Source organism: Dermacentor variabilis, chromosome 4 (genome assembly GCF_050947875.1).
Source record: "Dermacentor variabilis isolate Ectoservices chromosome 4, ASM5094787v1, whole genome shotgun sequence".
In the NCBI taxonomy this organism is placed as follows: domain Eukaryota; kingdom Metazoa; phylum Arthropoda; class Arachnida; order Ixodida; family Ixodidae; genus Dermacentor; species Dermacentor variabilis.
Genome location: NC_134571.1, coordinates 74,455,668 through 74,474,361, shown reverse-complemented (window position 1 = coordinate 74,474,361; position 18,694 = coordinate 74,455,668). Strand labels below are relative to the sequence as shown.

The 18,694-nt window shown below is 43.9% G+C and overlaps 2 protein-coding genes across 5 annotated transcripts in view; one reads left to right on the top strand and one right to left on the bottom strand.

Annotated features, from left to right (window-relative positions):
• The window catches only part of LOC142579386 (uncharacterized), a 34,901-nt gene extending 27,750 nt beyond the window's left edge, over positions 1 to 7,151 (bottom strand). The window contains exons 1-6 of one of the 2 annotated variants that reach the window (XM_075689514.1): positions 6,933 to 7,151; positions 6,668 to 6,757; positions 6,039 to 6,144; positions 5,719 to 5,872; positions 4,311 to 4,358; positions 1,423 to 1,515 (exon numbers count right to left, since the gene is read on the bottom strand). In XM_075689514.1, the coding sequence (XP_075545629.1) occupies positions 1,423 to 1,515; positions 4,311 to 4,358; positions 5,719 to 5,872; positions 6,039 to 6,144; positions 6,668 to 6,755 (489 nt within the window). In that variant the 5' untranslated portion in view covers positions 6,756 to 6,757; positions 6,933 to 7,151. The remainder of the gene's footprint in view (positions 1 to 1,422; positions 1,516 to 4,310; positions 4,359 to 5,718; positions 5,873 to 6,038; positions 6,145 to 6,667; positions 6,758 to 6,932) is intronic. The other variant, XM_075689512.1, reaches the window with a different exon arrangement.
• A 186-nt stretch (positions 7,152 to 7,337) lies between these two features.
• trus (programmed cell death 2 like trus) lies at positions 7,338 to 18,541 on the top strand. Of its 3 annotated transcripts, XM_075689510.1 has the most exons (7): positions 7,338 to 7,638; positions 8,330 to 8,502; positions 9,742 to 10,085; positions 10,164 to 10,263; positions 11,361 to 11,477; positions 12,917 to 13,074; positions 18,378 to 18,541. In XM_075689510.1, the coding sequence occupies exons 1-7, from the start codon at positions 7,537 to 7,539 to the stop codon at positions 18,512 to 18,514; spliced, it is 1,131 nt and encodes a 376-aa protein (XP_075545625.1). In that variant the 5' UTR covers positions 7,338 to 7,536; the 3' UTR covers positions 18,515 to 18,541. The 3 variants fall into 3 exon arrangements, with proteins under 3 accessions (XP_075545625.1, XP_075545626.1, XP_075545624.1); XM_075689511.1 differs by having other exon boundaries at positions 7,339 to 7,638; positions 9,742 to 10,263; positions 12,917 to 13,067; XM_075689509.1 differs by having other exon boundaries at positions 7,339 to 7,638; positions 9,742 to 10,263.
• The last annotated feature ends 153 nt before the right edge of the window (positions 18,542 to 18,694 follow it).

Genomic DNA, 18,694 nt, shown 5'->3' with positions numbered 1-18,694 from the left:
CAATGTTGTCTTTCTTGACATTTGTTACCGGGAATTCTCATAAATTCTGAGGAATACTGCAGTCAAGAATGCATTACCTAGCCTGAGCAACATTGGCGGTTGAGTAGTATGCATCAACCTTGCACATACGGCATGCATGAACATATCGCATACATGTGCCTAAAGATATGTGGAACCTCACGGCAACACCAATGTCAAAAATTTGCCTGAAATGTCCGTATAATTGCTATCACAATAAAATTATATAGGTGTAATGTTAACAGACAATAGAGTGGTGCAAATTAGAGAGCAAACAAAAATGGCCTATATATTAAAGATGTCGTTGTATTAAAGATGTATGTTGGGCAGACCATGAAATGTGTAGTGGCAGGTAACCGAAAGGCTGTGAAAGTAATAGAATGGGTGCCAAGGGAAGTGCAGTCGAGGACAGAAGAGGATTAGGGGGTAAGATGAAATAGGAAAATTTGAAAGCGTTGGTTGGAGTCAGTTAATGCAAGACAAGGATAATTGATAGGCTTGTGTGAACATTCGAAAGAATATCTTGCTATTCGAGACTTTTTATGTTTTGAATTTCAGTATTCAGATATCTTGAAGTACTTGAAATGAACGAACATAAATTTGAAAACATGTACAATCGACAGCTTTGCTTTCGTCAAGCAAGCCGCACTGCCTTCAATAAGGTGCCAAAGATGAATAATGTGTTTGCAGTCGCAGCCCGTTCTTTCGGACATGCTTGATTATTCAAACATTCCTGTGACACTTCAACATTCTCAGTTGAACCAGTACATAGCAGCAACAGAATGCCATAGAATGTCTTGGTCAATATTTCAGACATGATCCATGCACATGATGTTGGATAAATGGTGGCCGTGAAAGGCAGTTGGTGCCACAAAGGTTGTCCCACTTCATAGGTTAAAAAAAAAAAAAACTGATTTTAGGGATGAAATAGCTCCTATATTGATGAAAAAAAAAAAGTATGCCCATTCTATTGTACAGATTTATCAATTTCTGGCTGTTTATTCTGTCAATGCTTTATGCAAATAACACAATTATTCTAACTATTCATATTGAAATTGCTCCTATTAGCTTTGACTTCAGCTTTGGTTTTGAACCCAAAAATTGATATTCACGCAAGCCGATACTAACTGAACATTACTGGGAGGGGCTTTAGTTCTGAAGTGGACATAAATTGACGATGAGCCTTCCTGGTGTGTATGCCAGGCGTCATACAGTTAGAGCAAATGGCAAACAAGAAAACAATGGCAACAGACGCAGCGAAAAAGGAATGGGACCGTAAAATACAGACATGTGGATGCATTAAATGCTTGCCATATAGCAAAGCCCAAGCAAAGCAATGGGAGCCAGGTTCACTGACTTTTGATGAAATTAAAAGCAGAAGAAATAATAATATAGTCAACTCGCCCTTGTGGGAATGGAGAACTCTACTTGTGTCTGAAATTGGCCCGCAGTCTCTGGATACGCCGGTCCTGAAGTCAGGCCACTGCTGCGGCTTGCCTTTATGTTCAAGAGACAGCACACAAGTGTGAATGTATCAACATAAATGCACTTTAAAATGTACATAAAAATACACCAACGATTTCGATACTCCCAAATGCAAAATTTGAGCACAGCTGTATATGCATTTTCATTTCGCTATATATTGGCTAGTGCAGACAATCTCTCCTGTGTGGCACGTTGTAAACGGAGTGAACGAAGTGTGGCGCAACTGCCTCGCTAATCGGGAGATGCAAGAAGCAGCGTGTGGGCGCAATTCACAGAAGCCGCAACAGACAGACCTCCGCTCATATAGCGCTTTTGCTTCCATATGTGGTATCGGTAGCATCACTGGTGAATAGACGATGCACGCTACTCTGGCGTCACCTTGTAGCCACTGTCGTTGCAAAGCCCACCTTGTGTGGCACTACCCTTTTCCTCTCACGCTTTCTCTATACCCTCCTTCTCGCTTTCGACCTTATGGTTCCGCTACACTCTTCTCCACTTTCCTCATAGTGCTCTCTTCGCTACTGTCGTCTTTTATCCTTCGCTGTGCTCATTCTCTCGGTTACGAGAACGGCAAGGGACAATGCAGATGCTCGCCACAAGAACGGGAGCCTAATGGTACGTTCACACTGAGGAATCCGGCGTCTACAGCGAATGAAATTCTCCTGCCGCCAAAAATCGCGTAGTTCACACTGCTTGTGGACCACGCCGCCGGAAAGACATACAGCGCCATCTGCCCCACAAAGTGCTAACCTCCAATCAAGCGCGGGATATCCCGGATGTTCGCGCGGCTCGAAATTGCGCAGTTGTCTCCGCTCGCGTCGAGTTCGTGTGTTTTTGTTGCGCGTCTCCACCAATTCCTGGAAAGACAATGATGAAACCCGAGCAAGAAGAGGCAGTACTGCTCAGCCTGTTGGCAAGCACCTTTCTGGCGATGCATGACGCGCAGAAGCATTCGCCGAAGCTCGCGACCGATCTTGTGCCACAAGTCGTCCTTCAGCACGTTGTCTTTGCGCTTCAAGTGGCGCTTATCGTAGAGGACTGGGTGGTTGCGCACCAGTTCGATGAGCATTTCGGATGTGGATGTCGTGGCGAACTTTGATGACTGCGACGACTGCGACATGACGTGAGACTCGGCCGCCATCTTTGGAAGTTCTGTTTCGCGCTCCCCGATTGGTCAGCGCCGCGCGGCGGCGAGGCAATCCGGCGGCAGCTGCCGCAAAAATCGGTACGGGAGCGATCGGCGCGGAAGGGGCTATTCCAGCGGATCTCGCCGCCGCCGAACTGGGTTCCGCCGAACTGGGCGCCGCTCCAGACGCCGAATGTTCAGTGTGAACGGGCCATAAGAGCTGTACTGTAAAAACTAATGTTCATCAAGTTTCCTCCTGTTACAGACATCGTGGCACAGTCACATGCCCACGGCAATCCTGTAAACCAATTTTTTCCCTCTTATGCCAAGTGCACAAAAAAAAGACAGACTAAGGCCTTCACAAATGAAAAAGTGTAATAAAAAAATTATTGCAGTCGCTGCACTTGTAAAATAAGTGTAGTTATGGAAAAGAAAACACTGCTATGTTAAATGTATTTATATGTGTACATAGTATAACTAACTGAACAGTATGAAAATGTCTATGGTCATTCACTTCATTTGTTCAGTGAGCTGAAGCTCATGATTCCTTTTTTTTTCATCGCACAAGAGGAAGATGAAATCTTCAATAATGTGTCACGTTTACAACTGTTTGTGTGTCACTTGCAACTGTAGTTGCAAGCGCAACTGTTTATAGGGTACCTACATGTAACCCATGCTCTACAATATATGGAAACATAATGCTAGACTTTCAGAAAAAGGGTCCCCCCCCCCCAATTCAATAAGAAACACCCGCGATGTCTCACACTTCACTCAACATTAGCCTTTCTTTTTGTTTTATTTGAATAACTAACATAAAAATGCAACTCCACATATTGTTGGTCACTGAAAATGACTTGCAATGCATATCTCTCACTTTGAATACGTAATGACTGCCAACAGTGCATGTCCATAGAGTGGTTGCCACAGACCTGATCTCTTTTGAGGACTCTAAGGGTCTGCGGGCATGTTTTACAACAAATAAACTAAAGATGCACCCCTTTCATTTTGCTAAAACTGCATGAAGACATTAAAGCATATGACTTGACAACTATTTAATGATAACTACTTGGCAGTATTTTACCAAGCTTTTTTTTTTTTTTTTTCAGATCATCACACACACTGGTTGGTATTCTAAGCCACTTCTCTGGAGACAAGTGCCACTGCTCTACTGCAGACTAAAAGGGCCCTGCGACATTATTTTGTGCAGTTGATGTGGTCTAGTGGGCTAAACTTCCATGTTTTATGCAGTTATTTATGACTTTTGGATGCCATGCACATATGTCACTTGTGTGCTTCAATGCACAAGAAATTATTTATGTCTGCACCATTTCTGAACTCAAATCTCCATTACTTAGCCCCATTAGCAATTTTTGGGCTAAAAACATTCTCCAAGACAGAGGCTTGCATCGTGATGCAGGAATTGCAATACAGCCTACAGTATCTTAATGCAAGAAACAATTTGTCTGCATTAAAATTACTTTCGTACTTAATCAACTCACATCTGTAAAATGTGTGAGGAATAAATGCTTCCATGCATCAGCCACATTGTGCTACTAAATACATGCATGTAGTCAACTACAACATTGAAAGTACACAAAGATGTGTAAAGTGCAATGTCCAGGTTTGCAAAAAGTTTTTTCAAGTCATGGTAAAGCAATTATGTATAATATAGTAAACTCACAAATTTGTAGGTATCCCTGGCAGTGGAGGTTTTAGAGGACCATGGCCGCTGCAGATTTTGAAACAATTTACACATAAGTAACATACTGATGATAGTGCACTCTATGTTTCTATTAAACATTGTCTACAGACATGCACTTACATAAAAAGAGAAAGCTATATTTTATTTCAGTGAGCGATACTAATGCTAGTTCTTGGAAGCAATACTAAAGGGCCGACCACATGTACGCTCGCCGACGCATGCAAGCTTGCATCTACATGCCGCTCTTCACGAAGAATTGTGGTTTGTACCTACAAGAGACAAGGGCCAGCGCGCATTCGGTTTGCTCGCTCATAGATCCCATGGCAGATGCTGTTTCGTAGTTTGTTATTGACAGTCATGTTGATACTGCTTCAAAAGGCTGCAATATATATAAATTTAATTGTTCTCCGTTTAGAGCCATTGAATCAGTGCAAAAATGAAAGAAAAAGCACTTTCTCACATGAAAAAAAAACTGCCTCACTGATAGTTGATTTTACCCTGTCTTAGGTGTGTAGTCAGGTGCATGGGAATGCAAGGCAGTCTGAGTGCCAATATTTCTTTGGAACAGATACCCATGCTCACAATACGCTTCGACGCACGTGAGCGGTGCCTTACCGTCTGCGCATGCGTGGGCACGCAGACGCGAGCTTGCCCATGTCAACAAGCATACGTGTGGTCTGGGCTTCAGTCTGACTGCAACATTTGATGCTAATGTAATATATGGTACCCTGGTTCGATTCCCACCCAGCCCATCTTGCAAAAGTTGAGCCAAAGCCACCTAGAAACAAGCGCAGCTGCTTATATACCGCCGCGACGCCGCGAGCGACGGCGCGAGTTGGAGCCCCGTTTCTCTGTCGCGACGTCACGTGGTCAGCCTTGAAGGCGACACCGCCGCGCCTGAGGAGCTGGGTTGAGCTCTAGTAATATGCTTCGCTTAAAAGGAAGTTGTGCGCCGCCAGTGAAGCGCAGAGCTCACACATGGCCAGTCCACATGAGAGAAGAATGTTCAGCCCAGTTGCCATAAAGATAAATGCTCCTTTTATATATATATATATATATATACACATATATATATAGCTAGACGACATGAAAACTGCTGCATGCAAACTGTAACCCGTTGCACATACTTGCATCATCTGGAGACTAGGAAGAAAGCTGCCCAATAGCAATTCCATACACATTGGTTGCCATGGTAAGCAAAGCTTACATTTTACAAAGCCAATAGTGCCTATTAATTCTCCATCATTGCTTTAGTTGATACTACATTACCTCGTCACCTCCTTATGCTGGCACAAATAGGAAAGTTCTGCTCCTAAGTGCTTGTGAAAGTCTTTGCAGGTTTTTTTTTTTTTTTTGCAATAATTTGACAAAATCGCTGTGGACCCACCTTGCGGTAAGGGTGAACATTCCAGTGACAGGGTCTTTGTACATGCTGCTTGCGTACTCTCACTGGTCCTGACTTCTGCTCTGCAACCATTTTCGTCACATGAGCCGTCACAGCATTGTAGGCCGCATGTGCAACAATGTCTTTGTTGAAGCCCCTAGTTAACAAGCAAAGAAGACAAAAATAGTGAAAACAATTAACTGCTGTCTCTTTTAAAAGCCTTCGAAGAATGTAAACTGTTTACTCGCTAGCACACTAAAATGAGACGGCACTCAAAATAAAAAGGAAACCGAAGTGCCCAAATGCTCTGTGATTATTCGTACCTCTGCAGGGACACCACTTCGGGCATACTTTCCAAAAACTCAGCCAAGGTATCATGCCCAAACTCCTCAAATGGTACGCACGTTCCCACAGTTGCCCGGTACTCATCTGTTGAGGCAGAGAACAAACGCAGCGGGTACGTCAACAAAGCCAATCCAGTTTACCATTAGCGACAGCTGACGCCTCACCTCACCCGTTATCAAATTTCCGCGGATAAGTGCCAATAGGTTCGGCTGCATGCGTAATTCAAGCAAGAAGTTTTTTTGTCAATTATAAAAGCTTTTCCTTAAGCACCAACCATCGCGGCTCTCGGCAAATTCGGATTCAGCTGACGCATTCCCGGCTAACTAACAGCACAAACTCTTTTACAAGATTGACTGATCATAGCAATCGAACGAATGACGAATGTTACTCTATACGATGGAAAACCAAGCCAGTCAGAATAATCTGATCTTGGATTACAACAGCACGCACTATTGAAACATACGCAGAGAAGGAAACAAGACAAGCGCAGAGGTTCTGGCTAGCTATCTTGCATTACGCCGAGAAAACCCAATGTTAAAAAGTGAAACCAACAGAGTCTGAACTGCATCTCTTAGCTGAACACCTCGTCATATGGCCTCGTACTCACCATCAAGGCGTCGCAAGGTGAGACCGTCCTTCTCACTTGCGAGGATGGAGCTCAAGATTGTTTCCACCTCAACCCGGTCTGTGGCCATCTCTGCAAATCACATTAATGGAGAAATGTTTCTCAGCGACAACCCTCTGAGCGAGGACCAAAGACTTCGCTAGAAAAAATTGCATCGCAATTAACTTCACCAACCACGGACAGGCTGTGTTATTTCGTTTACAAGTGATTACAAACATCACAACAAAGGAGTCGTGGTAGGGTTCACCTCACCAAAGCGGCACGAAGACAAGTTCTCCGAAACGTTCCGTGTAATGTAAATCAGTTAATAACGACAGCATAAACAGGCAGAAACGCACAGAACAGCAGTGGTTTACGCAGACTTATACTTTGGCGGCTGCCAAGACATTCAACACAACTGAAACAACCGCTCATTCGCAACGGCCGGCAACGGCTAAGCATGGGCTAAGCGCACGTGCTTTTAGCCGGCTCCGTTTGGACGCGTTCTCGGACTTGACGTGACATGCTTTTCTGTTTAACAACGAATAAATGCTCATAAAGTAATATATAATTGGATTATTTAGTGACTGTAGTAAACACTTTTAAATGTGAACGGAACTTTTACAGTAAAAATTAAATCTTTAAAAGAATGAATAGGCTCATTAAGTCAAGTCAATCCATTACTTCTGTCGTCTGCTGCGCGTCGCAGCATTGCTTTTGCTTCTTGTCAAGCGAATGCTCCCTCCAAGTCAGCTCACACCTCGTAACGATTACTTTGTCTAAGATGTAATGTTCTATTGTTTTTGCGTACCATTACAAATCACTTATAGGTGTGGACTTAGCTCATCTTTAGACACGTGCTCGTTGACGACATGGCTGCGACAAGCCAGCACTACTACTACCTCGGCATGGTAGATGAACCAGTCGGGAACGACAGCACGTCGTGGCAAACGAACAAAGTTGGAGGTCTACCCGTGAGTGTCCAGTGTTGGCTTTAACTGTTTTATTTTTTTCTGAAAATGGGCTTTTGCGAGTGTTTATTGATCGCGGTGTAGAACACCAAAACAATTGTCAGTCACTCTTGCGTTTGTCTCTTCTGGAATCAAAACATGTTCATATGTACCTATTAGTGCAGGAAATGTATGTGCAAACACGAAAGCTGGAACAAGGTGAAAAGGAAAATGCAAACTTGGTGCGGCGACGACTCCGTCTTGCGGCGCTCGGCCCTGCGTTACGCAGTCAGATTTGATTCAGCGCCCTAATAATTGCCCCAGGGATCGAGGTTACATACCTGCAGCCACGGATGAACGCATAATCGCGCATGTACAAGCGTGGATCAACGCCTGTGGCGAAGAGCTAGTGGGTTGGGCGTGTCGCCTGTGAGACTAGCCGTTATTACAGTTGCTACTACATATTCGAGCAAACCTTCAAAACGGGCTTCTGGTGGTGCAGGAAATTTTCGCTATACGAAAAGTTCGTTGTAGTGAACTTTCCCCTAAGTGGAAGCAACCATGTGCCCTCATTGTTCAGTTGCGTCTGAAACGCAGAAGTTCTATTATTAGTTCCACACCTAAGCCAACCCGAATTAAATTTGTTCCACTTAAAAGAAAAAGTGAAATTCTATCATCACGAGTAGTGTTTAATTTGCTGCCTTTCCTGTTGCAGGACTGGACTACGAGTGCCATGAAGTCATTACCAGGCCTGGAGTGCCCTCGGTGCACCAGGAATATGTTGCTAGCAATTCAGATTTACAGCCCTTTGGAGAAGAGTGAATGGTACCACCGAACCATATACATATTCTGCTGTATTAATCCAAGCTGCTGGAACAAGCAGGAGAGGTACCTTGAGTTTACTCATTGTCAGGCTGGTTGGTTCACACTGTTATGATTGAGATTAATGAGCACCAATTTAAAGACAAGAGCCGAAATAATTGAACAAATGCTCCCTTCCCACTAACTTATACTGAAGTTCTTGCATCTGTTTTTGTACATGCATTGACAACACGCAAACAACATTCATGAAAGTGAAGCTATTGTCGCATATGCATGCTATCATCTCAATTACACAATCCAATCCCTTCTTATCAATGTAGAAAGCTAGATGTACAATTTCATGTGCTGTCTTATGTTGGAGCAATACCTTCAAGCTACCTTTGGTGGAGATATTATTGAAGAATTTTTATCAGTAGGGTTCAGTGTTATTGATTTAAAACAAAGGAAACAAGAAAACAGTTCAGGAAATTGTTTTTATAAAATTAAGTTTTAACTGAAAAGGCCCAGTAAAAGCCAATTTACAAGACAGAAATTGGCGCGCAGCTGTAATCTTACATGCGCTTTGATACAAGGACCATGGTCATATCACTCATGCATCAGCCTGCCACCCATGCAATTGTTACTTTTTTTGTTTGCACCCATTTCACATGCCTCTAGAATGAAAACTGAATGTTTACAGAGAAAATGATATTCTTCAACAAAATTTTTGGGGGAGGGGGGTAGCGATAAAAGTCGGGAAAAAAAATGTTCCGAATTTTGGAAAAATAAAAGTTGTTAATGATGAATAAGTTTTAAGTACATTAAGCCAAGGCCAAGCTGAAGTGCCATTTTACCATAATCTAATTTGTACATACAGCCCTACATTATGAATGATAAATATTGTGTAGGCAAAAAAGTAACTGAAGGCCGATTGTGTTTTTATGTTGAGTAGTGAAAAATTTACCGCTTCTCAAAGGGCCAGAGTGCTGATATTTGCTCCAAAGAGAAAAGTCAAACTGCAAAGTTATTACAATCACCACGTAAATGCACATTGAAACAAGGACCTTGTGTGTTTTATCTCACATTATGTGCTGGTTATAAAAATACAGAACTAACTCACCCAAAGCCACACCTTTCTTGAGCAAAAGTTCCGGATTGCAATCTGTTTGGTTTGCATTAACACGATTTCGCTTTAAACATCAAAGTATAAAGTTTCTTGCAGTACATGTCCAGTTTGGTATGGTAAACAGCTGCCAGTGGGTTAAAATGTGCACATAGTCTAGTTACACTATCCATAGACATCTCTCTCGGAACGTTGTCTTTCAGCTGGAAGGTTATTAGAAGCCAGGAGCGTTCATCACAAGCAGAGGAGACCACTTCCCCTAGCAGATCAAAGCCTTCCATGTCGTGCGACTGGTTGGAGGGCCAGGATGACTGGGGTGATGACTTGTTTGTTGCTGGGCCGTCACCTCAAAAAATGTGCAGTGGTAACACTCAAGATCTGGAAACGAGTCTGGGCTCGCTGTCTGTGTCACCAAGGGGTGCACCAGGTTCCCCACCTTCAAACAAAGAAGACTCTAATGATTATGAAATGGAAGAAGTAGCTTCGGTTGAGCCTGAGCCCCTGCAAGACAGTCAAGCACTGGAAACCATGAAGGTCCTGAGAAGCAGTGAGCAAGATCACAAAGAAATGTTGAGGGGTTTGCAGCGGCCGAGTGCATTCAAGAGTTTTTACATTTCTGTTGTAGAAGAGAGCGCATCACCGGGTGAGACTGCGGCTGATGTGCACGCCAGGAAGTTGTTGCAAGAGTATGAAGCAGGAGAGGGAAATGCCTTCCGGATGCCCAGGTACGTCATTCACTTCAAAACTAAGATGCTGCAAATGTGGCATGAGTGCCTTGCTTTATCGCATCACAATCATACCAGCAACAATGCAGTTATTGAGGGTTTACATTGCACCTTTTGTGTTTGCGCATGTGTGTGTGTGTGTGTGCATGTGCGCGTGTGCCTGCGTGCGTGCGTGCGTGCGTGCGTGCGTGCGTGCGTGTGTGTGTGTGTGTGTGTGTGTGTGTGTGTGTGTGTGTGTGTGTGTGTGTGTGTGTGTGTGTGTGTGTGTGTGTGTGTGTGTGTGTGCGCAAGAAAGAGAGAGCACTTGGCTTTATTTCATGATCGCTGTGAAATTAGAAAGTTTGGAAAGGAAGTTGCAATGTGTGGGTCTGAGTGGCATTGTATTAGCAAAATGTAGCCTTGAAAGGTCTGTAGTGTCGTTTTGCATTGCACTGTGGCATGAGGAAAGGAAGTATAGAAAGAGCCAACTGCAGCATTACCTATAGTTAAGAGTTGCCACCTTTACCCCCCGAAAAATAATAATAACGGTACCTATTTGTGAGGAGGAGGGGGGGAGATACTACTGCATGAAAAAAATACAAACAATGAAAACAAAAAGTGGCGATATGCCGAGTATGACTTTTGCATGATGAGACTTTATTGAATAAAATTCATTTATTTATATAAACTATGGTGCGCTTAAAACTTTTGTGCAGTAGTTGCAAGGGATTTATTTGTAAGGCATATCTGCAAACAATCCAGCAACAGCCACTTTTCTGCATCATTCCAAAGCGGAGTTTAGAGACTGACCTCGGTTCTAGGCTGTGATGCTGTCCACTGAAAGGCACGCACATATGTGCTGATTTAAGGGAGTACCGGAACACCGACAACTTGAGTGCCTGTACGGGGTCCAGCCGGCACTGTGAGGGAAAATCCAACTGTGCCGGTGGAAAATCGACTAGGTGGCAACCCTACCTGTAGTTGGCCCAAAATGCTATGCTAAGTATAATATTTACATCCTTTGCACACTTGGATGTCTCACATTTGTACCTTGTCTGCGTCGTGAGCTAGGTGCAAACGAGATCAACTAGTGTTGTAACCGCTGCATATTGTTTCAGCAAAGGGCAAGGATGCATGACATACGCACAGGAGTTGTACGAGAAGGCATACCACAGCGACGTCATATTCCACAGGTTCCACAAACGCTTGCGACGCTGTCCCCAGCAATTAATGAGGTAAGCTTTTCACTGAGTAATAACATCTAAGGTGCAGGAAACAGTAAAAGAATTTCTAATTTAGGAAGGACGGGAAAAGTAATTTGAATCAACATGTTTCAACGTTTCAATTTGCACTCCGATGGTGTATATGCACAGGATTCCTACCTGTACATCACCTAGGTTGGTGCACAGGGTGGGTGTTGTTTGGGCACTTGGCAATGTACGTGATGAACACCATGAACATAATCAGTGGGAGTAAAGTAAGGGGAAGAGTGCACAACAGGAACAGTTATTAGTGTAAGAACTTGACAACTTTTCACCATTGCTTGTAAAGATGCCTCTGTTCTGTGCCAGATAAGAATTATAAGATCATTTGCAGGAAATTGAATTGTTTGACTGCTTAAATTAAGTTGGAAAAGTAGCCATAATCACACAAGGTGGCAGATCAGCCATACGATCTCAATTCAAATGCTTGAGATGCGTTTTAGCCTGAGATGAACCAAGAAGGAATTCTGTCCACGTGGAATCTGTGCTTAAATTCTTTCTTACCCGATAGGATATTGCATTGGGTAAAACATGACCTGTTGTAGCTGTCCAGTGGTTATGGCATTCCGCAACTGAGCCCTTGCTTTTACAGTGGAGGTTGAATGCAGAAACACCCACAGACTGAGATATCAGTGAGTGTTTGCATTCTCAGTGTAATTTTTTTTTTTTTTTGCATTAGAGAGCAATCACAATTGCACAACTTCATTTAATTTATTTTTTTCTCTGGGCAAAAGGAGGAACAATTCCAGCTCTATCTCTTACAGCTTCCATATGTGAACTGGTATTTGTTTCCAAACTAAGGCTAGCTGAAACAGGTAGCAACGTCACCACAATGTACACCACAGGTCAGCAAGCATAGTTTCAAAACAGTGTTGTTATTACAAACTAAGGCTAGCTGAAACAGGTAGCAACGTCACCACAATGTATACCACAGGTCAGCAAGCATAGTTTCAAAACAGTGTTGTTATTACTAACAAAGGCCAATGATGAAAACAAGTAATGCATACGCACTACACCATACAGGGATTCCTAAGCTGTAAATCTATCCTGGTGCCATGCAGAATGCCTAATATGGCTCTCATTGTCAAGCTTCCAGTTGTAGGGCCAGACCATAGGCCCAACATGGGTTTAAGATTAACAGTTTGAACTCCGCTGCATGCACATGTGAAAAAAACAGGGCCGCGATTTTGTAGCGATGCCTTTTCCCGATGCTAATGCCTTTCGCGCTTTTCGCATTCATGAGTGGTCAAGAGACACTATGCCCCAGGTGGAGCGTTGAATGCAGCTACTCACAAACACGAAAAGCGCCAAAAGGCATTAGCATCGGGAAAAGGCATCGCTACAAAATTGCGGCCCAGAATTCTCTTCAGACTTCATTTTCCTTTACTTTTTTTATGGTGAAACTTGTGAAGGTTCTGCTGGGAAGGAGAACCACTATTTATTTGTCCACCACCACCATCGTGGGAGCCCAACAAATGCGAAACATGTGGTGCTCGGCGCTGCTTTGAACTCCAAGCCATGCCAGCCCTCATTCCGAGCTTGAAAATTGAAGGTTGCGATAAGGTGCGAGGTGAGTTGGCGCTTCATCCATTAGCATGGTTATCAGTTTGGACATGCTGAATTGAGCATTAATTATCTGTGCCACCCTGCCTCGAAAATCGCTAATGAACAAAGTAACTGCTTTCTACTTGATCCACATTAAGTGCAGACATTGGCAACTTCTTTCCAAGTCATTGCAAACTTTGGCATTGTCCAGGTAATTGCAAATTAGATTTAGGTCATTCAAGCCTAAGGTTATCAGCCGACCTGGACTTTGACATTGCTTATTCACACATTTCAACACAATGCACTGTATTGCAATCTCGCTCTCATTTAATGCTGCGAGCTCTGAATCACCATGCTTTCCTTTTTTTCGGCATGATTAGTTCACTCCTCCCAAGGAGGATGCTATCTTGAAATGGACAGCTCCCTGCGCAATAATAAATAAGAGAAAACTATGTTCACAACTTGAGGCAAAGTGAAAAAGAAACACAAGAACAAGAGAAGGATACAAAGGCACAGCACTACTAACAACTGAATTTTTGATTACACATGGTTACCACATATACAGTCGACTCCCGATAATTCGAAGCCGCTTAATTGGAATTTTCGGTTAATTAGAAGTGAAGTGCTGGTCCCGTCAGTTTTGCATGTAATCCTATAGAAGAAATCGCTCGATAATTCGAAGTCCTCATCCAGTAATATTGTTTAATAGGAAGTTAATTTTCAGCCGGGATCGTCGAGGTGACCGTCATTCTTTGGTAGAATGTGCAATTTTTCAAGTGTTGCAACAGTTCCGTGCTCCGCGTTGGTGTCATCGCCACCGCAGCCGCCCGCAACGCCATCCTTCTTGGAGCGGCGCAATTATTCATTGCTACGGCTGCCGTGGCCTCCGCGATCAACTCCGGCCGGAGGCGAAGCGGCTCCCACCGGAGGCCACGCGGGTGCCATAGGTGCACGCAGTGCTGCATACTGGCAGTGGCAAGATTGTGCGAGATTAGTCTTGCAGCGTGCGCAGCGTATGTCGAGGCGTGTGTTTTGGTCGAGCGCCTTTGTGCGGGAAGCTCGTAGGCTAGGTTGTTCCACGAGTGATTCGGAATTGACTGTACCTAGTCGCGCAGTTTATAGCCATGGCAAACCGTGGCTCTTATCGCACGCTCGACCTGGAAACGAAAGTCGAGGTTTTTAAGAAAGTTGAGAAGGGAGGTGCCGCCAAACAAGACATAGCGCGGAAGTACGGGATCAAGCTGAAACGCTCTCTAACTACATCAAGAACAAGCGCACAATAATGGATGCATTTGAGAACGACAAGTTCAAGACTTCTCGGAAGCGAATGCGCACCGGCGCTTACCCAGAGTTGGAGAAGGCTCTGCTGGTTTGGATTAGGGAGGCCAGGAGCAACAAACTTCCTCTCAGCGGAGACATAGTTGCGATGAAAGCCCGAACGCTTGCAGCAATGTTGGGGATCGATGACTTCGTTTCGTCAGATGGATGGCTGACGCGCTTTAAAGATCGCCATGACCTGCTTTTCAAGAGCGTGTGTGGTGAAAATGCGTCCGTTAACCAGGAAACATGCGCCACGTGGATGGACGGAAAGCTGCGTGAATATCTCGCCGAATACAGACTGGAAGACGTCTTCAATGCAGATGAGACTGCACTCTTCTATCGGCTTCTACCAGAGAAGACCCTGACATTCAAGGACGACGACTGTGCTGGGGGCAAACGCAGCAAGGAGAGGGTGTCGGTGCTGATCGCGGCAAACATGACTGGCACGGAACGATGTCGGTTACTTGTGATCGGGAAAGCCGCGAAGCCGAGATGTTTTAAAGGCGTGAAGACACTGCCTGTGGACTATGAGGCGAACAAAAAAGCGTGGATGACGGCCGAAATCTTCAAGAGCTGGATAAGCAAATTGGACCGCAAGTTTGCTGCTTCGAACCGCAAGGTGTTGTTCCTTGTCGATCACTGCAGTGCTCACGTGAATGTGCCAGCCTTGAGTGCAATACGCCTCGCATTTTTGCCTGCAAACACAACGGCTGTTTTGCAGCCAATGGACGAAGGCATCATCAAGAATGTTAAAGTCCTGTACAGGCGGCACCTCCTCGAGCGCATGATTTTGTGTATGGATAGCTCCACAATGTACGAGGTGAGCCTGCTTAGTGCCATCCACATGTTGGCGCGAGCATGGGATCGTGTGAAGCAAGAAACAATCGCAAACTGCTTCAGGGCTTGCGGTTTTGTGGCAGCTTCTTCGGAGGATGCCTCTGAAATTTCAGTGGAGGAAGCGTCAACAAGCGAGCTTGACGGCACTGATTTTGGTGACGCTCTCGGGGACGTCAATTTTGAAGATTACGTCGCCGTAGACAAGGCGGTCGAAACGTGCGGTGCGCTGACGGATAGCGAAATTGTAGAGATTATTCGGCCCCAGGAAGCGACCCAGGAAAGCGACGATGACGTTGAAGGCGAGCCGCAACCTAAGGCTGCCAATGTAGCTGCGGGCCTTGCTCTTGCGGAGCGCTTCTTTGCCGCTGAAGGTAACGCGGAAGAAGCATTCCGCCACATCTACAGCCTGCAGAACTTGCTTTTAGCAGCGCGATTCGGCAAGAAGAAGCAAAGCAAGATGACCGACTATTTTTCTTAGAGAAAATACTCGATTTCGCCACAAATAAAGTGCTGTTTTTTGTGTTTTGTGCTTAATTAGAAGTTCGTTTAATTCGAAGTTTTTTGCGGTCCCCGTGAACTTCGTATTAACGGGAGTCGATTGTATACCATCGTACAACAGGCCAATATCGCAACATAGATTTCTTTTGGGCACAATCATTCACCGCAGGCCGCTACTGCGATAGGAACATGATTTCTTTTTTTGACAGCGACACAGATGGTCAACTTACAGAACTATCATTTCTAATCATTTCAAATGCCTCGATACTCTCCCTAGTGACTTGATCTGGGTTCCTAGATATCACTTTTGATTTTTCAAACAAGGGTTTACAGCCACAACACGAGCAGTGCGTGGCTAGATGACTAGTCTTTACCAGATTATAAACATTGTTCGAATGTTCCCGTAAGGCACCTTCCTGTCTGACCCATGTATTCCTTCCTGCAGTCTAAAGAAGTGCGGTACACCACTCCTTCCATGCATGAAACAAACGCTTCTCGGTGTTTTTTATTGCAGTCACAGTGCCTCTTTGTAGTATTGTTAACTTTCGCGCACAAAGCAGACAATCTCAAAAGGGGCCGAAATGACGACGTCAACGCCAACACGATTCCCAATTTTCTTCATATTATGGCTAGCTTGCTGCAAGTACGGCACGACAACCACTTTTCTGCTTCTGCCTTTTCTGTTGAGCAATGGAATCCGGGTGATCACGTTTTCTTAACATGTTACCAGCCACTGCTGTCAGCATTTGCAAGGGGTAGCCAGCTGCGCTTAGGCGCGTAATTTGGTTTTCGAAGCTTCTTTGTACCAGGTGACGACAGGATTTTAGAAGAGCATTTTAAAACAAAGATTAATGATGCCCTGCTTAACTAGTTTGGAATGCGCTGATGAAAATGGTAGAATGGCTTTCCTCCCACGGGGCCCATAGCACCAACACACATGACTGTTTGAAAAAACAAGCGCAAGATCTAAAAACCTAATGGACCTATTAGCAGGCTGTTCACATGATGAAGAGGTTGGAGGCACTCGCAGAAAACTGCACAAACAGCAGACCTGGCAGAAGCCAAGCATTCATTGTTTCATTGTAAAAATATTAGATAATCATCAACATTCCTAAACACTTCTGTAACCTCTGATCCTTTCAGACTAGTGCGTCATTTTTTTAATTGTTTTTTTTTTTTTTGCACTTTGCCTCAAGTTATGCAGTACCAACTAGCCCACCAGTCTGTTCTCCTGTGTGTTCACAACTTCACTCTTCAGTTGTCCACAAGTACCAGAGCAATGGACGGGCTTAAGGCGGGACATGGCCCACGAAAGTGAACTTTTGTACCGCTAACTTGATTTTGATAAAAGTTTGAGCGTTTATTCAGAACAGTATTATAAGGCCAGGTGCCAAATTTTATTATTGTGGAAGAATTTTTGAAAGTGTTGCTAATCTTGAAATGTTGTAGTATCTATAGTTGGGCACAAAAACTATTGTTCTAAAATGACAAACAATTTTGGCATTCTTGTGCATAATATATTATTAGAAAGGCCAAAACTGGTTCAATTGAAAAACCTGATTTGTTTAATTTCCACAGTACTTATTGGGGAAAAAATTGCAGAATTGGCTTTACCGGGAATCGAAGTTCAACCTTGCAACAAAAATTTCAATTTTCAAATAAAAAAATTGTAGAATCTGAAAATTTTAGTCCAAAATTGCATTCTGCATAAAATGCTACCCCAGTATAAGCACCCTACCAATAAGTCTACATTCTCTCTCATACAGGAACCAATTGCATCTATCATAACTAAAATTCTCCTGCAGTTTATGTTGGGCCTTCTCCTTCAATTTGGCTTTGTTCTGTGGCAATAGCTGCAAGCTCTTTTTTATTCCGGACCACTTTTTAGCTGTGAAGTGCTTTGGCTTTTGCCCATGATAAGCACTGTCTGGAAAAAAAATTGCAGAGTGATCACATAACCAGCGCATAGGAAAGCCGAACAAGATCCCCAAATTCAGAGCTTTGGTTCGGGTGAAACGAGTGCTAAGAGAAATGACACAAAATGGGTCCTGGGAGAAACGGCTTGAAAATGTTGTGGTAGTTATTAAAAAAAAAACCAGAAAGAAACATGGTTCCCTTTCTTTCACATTGAGCGTGATTCTTATCACTGCAAGCATCAGTCACCACGCAGTATCCTTTGTCGCTCCCTGCATCTGCAGATGAGTGAACCGTGACGACTCTGCGAATGTGGTGAAGCTGCTGGACATTGGGACATTCTTGTTTGTATGGAGTCACCGACTTGTGAAAAAAATGCTATTTTGAGCATTTCTGCTGCGCTCATGAGGATAAAATTTTTTTGGCACATTCTCAGATGGTAAAAGAACCTGAAACTGCCATGAACTGGAAACGAATTTTCTTGGCTGTAAATCCTAATTATTTGCGCTGTGTCCCCCCCTTAAATTGTCACGAGGGCTGCAGGTAAAATAAAGCGACGCCAGGTGAGTTGGGTTCGTTGTCAATCTTTTTTACAAGTACGTGCATGACGAGCTCAGCCTGTGTTCTATATGGAACTGGTTAATAAAGGTCTTGCAGAGCGTTTTAACCATGTGAAAATGACATAGGGTACCAACGTTGACCACTTTACTACGCTGCACATGTTTACAGCATTGCACCAATTGCTCTTGTGTGTTCCAGGTGCACCTGTAGAGTTTGGGACGGTGCTCGTCTATTCGTGCAGTGCAAGCTGCTGGAAGGAGGGAGACAAATGGCAACCTGAAGTGGCACTTGTTCAGAGAGATCCAGATGCTGTATTTTGGGAGGCTGACTTATAGCAAAATATATAGCATTTCTCAATCTTACGTATGTTCGCCTCTAGCAGGACAGAATACTACTTCTATTTCTAGTCGAACTATTTCGTTCAAGAATGCGACATTATTTTTTCTGCTGCCCAACTATGGACAAATGTACTGATCTGCAGTACACCCCTGTCCACACTTATGTGCATTACAAAG